At 45.5% G+C, this 9,155-nt stretch overlaps 1 protein-coding gene across 1 annotated transcript; it reads right to left on the bottom strand.

Moving 5' to 3' along the window:
- Positions 1-222: 222 nt before the first annotated feature.
- SERINC3 (serine incorporator 3) lies at positions 223-8,601 on the bottom strand. The gene is made up of 10 exons (XM_056353966.1): positions 8,467-8,601; positions 7,746-7,907; positions 7,084-7,277; positions 5,890-5,969; positions 4,994-5,131; positions 3,971-4,140; positions 3,149-3,239; positions 2,563-2,740; positions 1,911-2,138; positions 223-1,145 (listed from the first exon to the last, which is right to left on the bottom strand). Exons 1-10 carry the CDS (start codon positions 8,503-8,505, stop codon positions 1,007-1,009), a joined length of 1,419 nt encoding a protein of 472 aa, XP_056209941.1. The 5' UTR covers positions 8,506-8,601; the 3' UTR covers positions 223-1,006.
- Positions 8,602-9,155: the final 554 nt, after the last annotated feature.

Here is a 9,155-nt window from a genome sequence, read left to right as displayed (position 1 = left end):
TAGCAACATATACTTAGTTCCACACTAACCACACAGTTGCAAGAATCACATGGAAGATGCAGTTTGTTTCAAAAAAAAATACATTATGACTCCCTAGTTGCTTCATGGAGAAAACATCCAGTCACATCCAACTGGACACTGTGGCAGCTAATTAGCATTTTAATAATTTTGCATTGAAGAATAACTGGTACTTCTTAATGCTTCTCAACAAATCTGCAACAGTTTCAGTAGTTAGTCTGCTTTATTCAAATGAGTTGACAGTGCAAATGCCTTAGTGCCAATAATAATTTCAGGTACATTATTTTTATAAGCATATTAGACAATTGAAATCCAGTAGAAGCTCTATTTTTCCACCCCCATCGAAGTTGTTTAAGCTAGTCATACACTTACCACTCCATATTTGGCAAACATGCTAAAAAAGAAGTTACCATAGAAGCTGGCTCCTAGAAAGGGAGTTTTTTCTGAAAAGGAACTAGTGAACCAGTTTTTCAACCTTGAAGTTGTATTCTTTTGGTGAGGAATACAGGGGGGTTTGCCACAACACAGGAAAGTAAGTATAATTTAAATAAACTTTTGCAGTGGAATGTAGAAATCAAGCAGCATGGCTTAAACTTCCAGGAACCCAAACCTTAGCATACTAGTGCATTATGCTGAATATAATTGTTCTTTAAAATATATTACTCATATTTAGCTAAGTGTTACTTATATTCAGTAGAAAGGTTGTGGCTATTGGACAGAACAGATACTTTCTTTTGCGCTTTGACAGCACAACTGTAGTGAATTTTAAAAATGCAGTAATAAGATAACCATGACAAGGTTAAAATAGAAAGGTAACATAATAATTTTGATTCTGCATCAAGCATTATGCAATACATAACTTTCTATCCACCTGCATGTTAATATCAACATAAGAAACAGTAACATAGACAGTGTAACTAAAGCAATACATGAACATTTTGGCTCTCAGCAAAAAGTTCCCCACTTTTGTAAGCTCAGGTGCAGCAATTTAACTGAAGTCCCTATTAGTGAGGACAAGAGGAGCCACAAGGGTCCAAAGATAGAGGATGAGACAAACCCAGCTGGAGGTTATCTTCACCCACACGGCTGGCCACTTACTTGTCATTGTTTTAAAATCTGCATCAGGGCTGAAAAGTAAAGTCGTCAATTAATAGATACAGAAGGCACCTTCCACTACTCCTTGCTACATGTCATATAAATCTGAAGTTAGGACAATCCTTTGGGACCCTCTGATGCAAGAACCTTTGTGGGAGCACAGCGAGACAACTAAACCAGCAGTTTCCTGTGGTTCCTTCATAGGCTGCTTGTTCTTGGTACCACTGTTCAAAATCGACCTGCTTGTGCTACTCTTAAAGGAAGTATTTGAGTGACCTATGCAATAGTCTCCTGACAGCTGCTGCTCTGTAAGTGGGTTTGCTAATGTATACAACATGGCAGTCCTGGGGAAAGCTGTTCAGAAGCTTCAGCAGTAGAGGATATGTCCAAGTATTCCCAACACATCTAGGAAATCATATCGCTGTTTAAGTGGCATGTATGGCTGTCCACGCACACCTTTCCCAGGGTGACAAGCCAGTAGTATCAAGCTGGCCTCTGACAAACTCCCCAGGAAGCCACCTTAAACCAATTTCATATGTATCCTTCCTCCTACTTGCCTATCTGAAGGACTGTAACCACGCTTTCTGCCCCTGCAGCTGTGAAGCAGTCCACTAGGACTACAGCTGCTGATTTTGCCTTTTTACATCTTAATTCAGCAACACAAAATTGAGAAGGCGCAACTGTCATGTTACTGGCATAGGGACAGCACCTTAACCAGCCTGGCAGCAGTAGCCTATGCACCTAGAAACTACATGCTGGCTAGCACACACAACCCGCTGCTTTCTGTTTGCTCTTACCTGTACCAGTTTGTGAGTGTCATCATGATGTAAAGAGATGCAAGAAAGAGCATGAAGTGAAAGAAGGTGTAGCTGTACTGAACACCATCCTTCTCATTATCCATGACACGGCGCACTTCTCCATCCTCTGCAGCCCCGCTGCCTGTTCCCACAGTCTCCTCCAGAATGGCACTGTCACTCCCAGACAGTGTCAGCTTGTTCACCTGGCTGTTACTTGAAGAGCGAATGCTGCAGTGTAACCCAAAAAGAGACATGGTTAAAAACTCCTTTTTCACTTCGTTCTGTCTGCTAATAAAGCAAGCAACAGGCTACAATGAATATCTGGGACTAGCAAATAACATTTTTTAAATCCATCTGGAAACACAAGGAAGCTTCTCAAAGAGATCTGTTTTCATCCAAGCTTTTTTTGTTAACCTAATTAAACAGTGTTCCTAGTCCAGGTCTTGTAACACATTTTGTTCAATTCTCTGGCTTGGGCTAATAAGGCCTATCCTCATCCACAAAACAGAACCAGGGTTATTACCCATATTTGGGCTCAAGCCTTGGATATGAATAAAGGCAGGTACATTTTTCACTAAACCTGGATTCAAACCAAAAAAAAAAAGCAGAAAAATCCCAAACATTTCTCATTTGATAGCAGTGCTGATCCCACCTGGAATACAAAAGGCAAAGGACAAAGATAACCAATCCAACAACACTCTGGGCATCCCACCACTGCAGGGACTTGGGCGGAGCTGGAGTAGCAGGTACGACAGTGGTATTTGCTGGAACAGCTGTGGGTGTAGCTATCTGGGTAATGATGTTCAGCAAACTTGGGTTACAGTTTCGTTCTGAAAGGGATTTCAAGGCAGATTAAAGAGAGATGAGCTTTGTCAGCATTTAGCTAAGAAGACATTACAAATAAGCTTGCAGTTTTTCATTCCCTCTAACTGCTGATCTCTCCAATTCCCCAGAGGCAGCAATGGCACAGAATATTTTTCTTCCCTGTGAGCTAGACAAAAGTGTAATAAATAAATAAATAAAATAAGAATGCCCCAACACTTCCCTCTCCCCCCTCACGGATACCCCAGTTTAGTTCTGGAAAGGTGCAATTTGATGGTTTCTGTAAAGTCAGCTTTACTGCCCCCACTACATTCTATCTAGACAGATCAGCACAGTGATCTGTAATAATTACAAGCCCCATCAACAGCTTCTGCTTTCACACCAAAACGTGTTACTCAAGACAGCCTGCTGCTTACCAGGCTCATTGGACATGGCTGACCAAGTGAGATACATGGTGTAGAGTGTGATAACTGAGGACTGGAGGAGGCCAGAGCGAGGCTGATGTTCCTGTTCAAAGACAGAATAGCAAGCCAAGGTCAAAAGGGCAAGTTTTACCTATAGTTGAATAATTTTAACGTACTGCCACAGATTCAGCAATTACTAGCATGAAAACCTTTATTTTTAGCAATGCACTGGGCTTTGTTCTATGTTCAGAAGACTGGAAGAAACTCCTTAGAGTAATACAATTTATGTAGTGAGCAACTCAAGCATGGAAGGAATAAGCAAACCAAATCCAGTTTCTCTGTGCCCAAAACTCAGTTATGGGTTCTAACTGAGTTAATCCCAACTTGCTTAACAGTTCTAGAGATACAAATCTAGCATGTGATTTATTTGAGCAATACCAGTTCAGAATCAAGGAACATGCATGCTTCCTCTCATATTAAACATGCCTACCCATTATTTCAAAGCCATGGCATTAAGCCAATAAATTCCCAGCTTATTTTGCTTTTCGTTAACGGGTGTCTCTGTTCTGCCACAACCTTTCATCACCAAAACCATGGTAGCAGTCTCCCACACGGAAACAAAGTCTAAAACAACATTAGCCAAAAAAACCCCACACGTATCTTCAAGAAATACGTCACTACATAGTGCGCTGGTTTCAGAGCAAGATTATTTTTTTAAAAAAATATGTTCCTAGCTAGCATAGCAAAATTTTAAACTTGTTATGTCTGAATTGGTGCTACATCTTTCTTACTTCCCTGCTTTGTATGTCAGAAGAAAACAGCAGAGAAGAATACCTGAACTTTTGGAAGGATAGAAACAATGGAGACAGCAATGCACAGGATCATGTTAATGCTTATGAAGAACTTGTTCTCAGTGCAGTCATCAGGCTTGGTGTAGAAAACACAGAAGAGAACAATAAAAACCAGCGACAAGGCATAGAACAAACTTGTACAGGACAGCAGAGCTGGAGGGGAAAAAATGAACTGTTAGAATACACATATAGTTTAACAATATATTTAACGTGATTTAATAACCAGCTACTATTGTGATGAGACAGTCCCTCTTCCTCACCTGGAAGCCTGGTTCAGAAAACTAGACTAGCAAAATACATTTGTATTAGGTATGGCTAAATTTCTGCTTCGGCTCACTAAGTGTAGCTCAGAGGAAAGCCAACGCTGCCATCAGGGAAGCAGGACCTGCCTTTCAGTAGCATTTTAATTGGCTTAACTGATGTCAGGCCACAGTGTCAAAATGAGAGTGCTTTTCACATGCTTCTCACGGGCTATTTGTAAGCCCTGAATTCCCCCTTCTATGCTAAAGGCCACCCATTTTCATTTCCATTCTGCTATGTTCTTTATAAGAAGCTATAAAATGCTGTTGCAGCATTTGTAGCTATGAACAAAGAACCACAACAATTAGCACTTTGTAATTTAGAGGTCAGCTCGGGAGCGTGCGCTGAGGCACGCTTTGTGTTGTACTGCAGCCACTGTCATCGACATAACTGACTTCCCGAGGACCTCAGCAGGGGAGGCGGCAAAGTCAGAGTTGAAGAAATCCAGCTACTAACTCTGCACTTGCACCGCAAACTAGGCAAGTGTTGTTTATTATGACTGTCAGATCTGCTAATCACAAGCCTAAAATATTTTGCATTTTATTTAATGAGAAAAAAGCAAGACGGCAGCTATTAATTCCAAATATTTACAGTAGTGACTCAAGGAGACTGGAGCATAATTCTAGTTATGCCCACAGTCTAGTAAGTGATAATCCACAGAGTACTGGTCAGCAGAAACAAATCCTTCATAGGTTATGATTCCTACCTGCATACCAACATTTAGAATTTCCCTCCTCCATTCTCTCAACCCAGTTCTCATTCCAGGAGTGAGCAAAGTCCACAAGAAGCACCAACTGGATAAGAATGAAGCAGAAGGCTCCGCAAATACCAATAGCAAACCAAGCTAGAAAAGGAAGCAAGAAAAACAAGATTAGCTTTTAGCATTTGCATGCTACCCCAGTTTAAAATAAATACATTAAAAGCTACTAATTATACAGAAGAAAAATAATGAAAATATCTGGAACTATATTTAGAAATGCAGATGCTGTTAATCATATTGGCCTCCATCCTGCAGAAGCATGCAAGGAGTCCCAGCTATTCAAGGGTGCAGCTTATGCTAGTCAGGTTGCGCATGGGAATGTTTAGCCCAACATGTTTTCAGAATGAATGCAAGATGTACATAAAGAAGTCTTGTGTTAGCTAAGTACATAAAGAATAATCATGCCACATTTCTTTTGAGGGTCAACAACCCCTTCAAGTTCCTGTTATGTGGCCAGACAGTAAAAGTTTCTTGCACAGATTTTTCCAGAGATTCTAGGGAAGTATTTAGCACTTGCCAGTTTTCTAAGCTGGCTCTAATCTAAACAGAGTCTGAAGACTCAGCCCAGAAGTGATCATGTCATGATATACTGAATATATTAATATGAATACATCTATATATATACTGAATTACTAATACCCAACAGCTATACACTGGAAAAGAGACTGCTTATTGCCGTAACTTCAGTTGGTCACCAAAATACTGGATGAACCGAGATAACCTGAAGAAGTAGGACACTGTCTTCTACAAGACAACTTTCACTATTGCAACTATAGCCAGTTAAGTCTGTGAAAAGGTTTGAGTTTAATAAACAGAATTCCATGATGACATATCAACTGTACCTCTTGTGAAAGGCCCTTCAGGAATGTAAAATGCTCCAACCATGATAGCCACAATGGCAGCTATTTTGAAGAACCAGAACCTTTAAAAGAACATATAAGTTGAAAATATTGGTCTTACTCTGCACACAACAGTCATTTTACGTGATCTATAAGCAGCTTGCTGTACATGGATGAGTGCCTTAACAAACATTTAAAGAAAAAAGGTTGTGTTCAGTGGGATTACAGATAAAGATATCCTTCAAATCAGGGGGAGAGGGTGAAGCAATGGTTAATACATTGGAGACATGGACTCACAGAAACCTCAAAGTTCAACAAAGGCAAATGCAGAGTGTTGCACCTGGGACAGAAAACCCCTGCGCAGCAGGACACACTGGGGGCTGACTGGCTGGAAAGCTTTGCTGAAAGAGGAGCTCCAACAAACAGAATGTGAGTCAGCAGCTCATCCTTGCAGGGAGGAAGGCTAACTGCACTGTTTAACTTGGAGAAAGGAAAAGGGAGATCTAATTGCTGTTTTCAACTGCCTGAAAGAATGGTGTAAAGAAGACACAACCAGATTTTCTTGCAGGTGCACAGCAGCAGGACAAGAGGCAACACACACAAGCTGCAAGAATAGGAACAATCATCTATTGCAAAAAATTGCAAGTGTTGCCCAGAGAGGTCAAAGCATCCCCAACTTTCAAGACATTCAAAACTGACCTAAACAAGACCCTGAATAATCTGTTCCACGTTGATCCTGCTCTAACCAGGAAGTTGGATCATATAATCTCCAAGGGTCTCTTTCAAATTAAATGACACTATAGTAATTCAGTTATCTAGCCCAGAACTAACCCAGTTAAATCAGTGAATCAGAACTCAGAAACCAGTTTCTGCTGGCTTACTGAGTCAGACTGGCCTAGTGAATGACCCCATGAGCACTAGTCAGCGCAGGGATGGCAATATAAACTAGCTGAAATCTAGCATCTCTGTGAAAACACAGAGGGGGTGCCTAGAGCACCACCCTTTTGGTTACCCAATTATCAGTACATTGAACATAAGACATAAATAGGAAGCTTTTTAGGGGAAAAGCTTTGCATTACCCTGTATTCAGTTGAAAAGAAACTTGAGGCTGTCAATGCAGGCATAAACAATTTGCCACTGCGTTCAGCAAAGAAAACTGAGAGAGGAGACAACCAGACAGCTGGCTCACACACATACCCATTGTGTACCGAAGCTCTTGGATCATTACTTGTTTTCACTTCTATCATGAGCAGAGAGAGGAGAAAGAAGAACACTGCCATGGCAAAGCTGATTCGATAGACAGCTCTGTATCCAACAAAGACATCACAGCTGACAAAGCCATCCAGATGTGGTATGCGAGTATGAAGCCCCTCATCACAAAATCCAGGTATCTGAGTAAAGACACACTTAGTTGTGAATTTACATCTGCATTTGCAATTACATTCTTTAAGCGCTCTAACAGCCAAGGCTTTCAGTCAACTGTCATCTGGGAGATCTGATAACAAAAGACCTTGTGCTCAGCCAGCCTGCACAGACTTTATTATCATCTTTCTTTCCCCACGTCATCACTAAAAGCATCCAGGAAGATTAAGACACCATTCAGCAGGCCCTCAGATAATGACTGGCAATCTCCAGGTCTGGTCAGGTCTCAGAGACCAGGCACATACTTAAACATGTACATTCACTGAATTTGTTATTTCAGCTAGAAGCCGTGCAGTAAACGCAGTCTCTTAACTCAGGGGACAAGGCACATTGGGTGTTCGTGTCTCTGGTAATCCATTCCCAGTAAAGAGAACCGATAGCCACTGGCACAAGTAATGGTTTTGCAAACAGTGAGAAGGAGGTTTTCCCCTCCATACCTTTTTCAGCTGCTCTTCCATCCCTGGTGCCAGCATAATGCAAGCAAGAACAGTACTAAGGAGGAGGAGGAAGGCATAGATGAGACGCGTCACTGTTGAATTCTTGCTGTTGGGACAACATCGGCACAGTAAACACGAGGCACCGCTGCACAGGCAGGGAATCTGAAGGACAGAGACAGAAATAGTAAGGGCATTCCCCTCGCAGCTGGCACCGGGGTGTTCAGTGACACCGGGAGAGGAAAACCCAAACTCCATTTAGCAACACTCCACACCCTCCCGGACCGCACAGATAAAACGTTTAATCGCCATTTCTGCCTGACACCGTGTCTGAGCACACCCCCTAGATAACTCGGCTTATCAGCCCGGGCTCAGCTCCCGGGGTCCGCCGCTCGGCAGCGGCCAGCAGCGCCCAGCAGCGCCGCGGCCACCGACACCACCCCGCAAGGGCGGGCCCGGGCCGCCGGCCACCCGCCTCCCGCCGGGCGAGTCCCGCGGCCCCGAGGCAGGCGCAGGACAGCTACAGCCTGGCGCCCGCGCCGCTCCGAGAGGCTGAGGCCGCCCCCCGGCTCCCGCAGCTGGCGGGACCGGGCTTCTGCCCGCAGGCCGCGGGAGGGGAGCCGGCGGGGGCACCGGCCCTCGGCCCAGGCGCGGCTCCCGGCTGGCTCCCCGGGAAGGAAGGGGGAGGATCTGGCGGGGCAGCCCCCCCGCAGCCGCCACTCACCCAGCTGGCCAGCGAGCAGACCCCCAGCGCCGCCCCCATGGCGCCGCCACCGCCGAGACCCCTCCGGCCACTTCCTGCTTCCGCCCCCACCCTGCGGCGTCAGGCGGCCCCCGTCCAGCACCGCCGCCGCTCATTGGCTGCCCCTGCCACGCTGGTGCGCTCGGGGGCCGCTGCCCGCCAATGAGAAGGCAGGATGGAGCCGCGCGCGAGCAGGAGGCTAGGCAGGGACGGCGAAGGGCGCGGGGGGTCGCTGTTTGTGAAGGCTTCTTCCGCCCCCTCCGCCGCGAGGCGGTCGTGAGGAGAAGGGGCTCTGATTGGTCGGAAATGTCCGTGAGTGGGCGGTTCCTCCAGCAGGACAGCCAATGAATGAGGCTGATTGGCAGGCCCGGCAGCCATTCGATAGCTCTCTCTCCCTGTGGCCTCGGGGGATGTTCGGCGGTTGCCATGGCAGCAGCGGGGGTGCCGCGGGCGGGCTGGCGGCATGGCGGCGGGGCGGGCCTGCCACCGGGGCCGCCAGTCAGTCACCGGGGCCGCCCCCGCCGCGCGCAGGAGCTGGGGCCCGACATATTGCCGTCCCATGTCCCTGAGCGCCAGCAGCTTGCAAGGCAAGGCACCCCGGCACAGGGCACCCCGGCATGCCCTGTACCCCGTTTGCACGGGCAGAGCTGACCCCTCGGGTGCCGGAGGGG

Source organism: Falco biarmicus, chromosome 10, assembly GCF_023638135.1.
Source record: "Falco biarmicus isolate bFalBia1 chromosome 10, bFalBia1.pri, whole genome shotgun sequence".
NCBI lineage: Eukaryota > Metazoa > Chordata > Aves > Falconiformes > Falconidae > Falco > Falco biarmicus.
Note: the sequence above shows the minus strand (reverse complement) of the source record. Positions and strands in the feature narration are given on the sequence as shown.

Bases quoted from the DNA above. Each gene is read 5' to 3' on its own strand.
- SERINC3 (XM_056353966.1), bottom strand. From the start codon at position 8,505: ATGGGGGCGGCGCTGGGGGTCTGCTCGCTGGCCAGCTGG. The intron at 5,970-7,083 runs GTATGTGTGTGA...GTTCTTTTAAAG, and splicing joins AGAGCTTCGGTACACAATGG to GTTCTGGTTCTTCAAAATAG. The intron at 3,240-3,970 runs GTATTCTTCTCT...GTCTTTGAACAG, and splicing joins CTATCCTTCCAAAAGTTCAG to GAACATCAGCCTCGCTCTGG.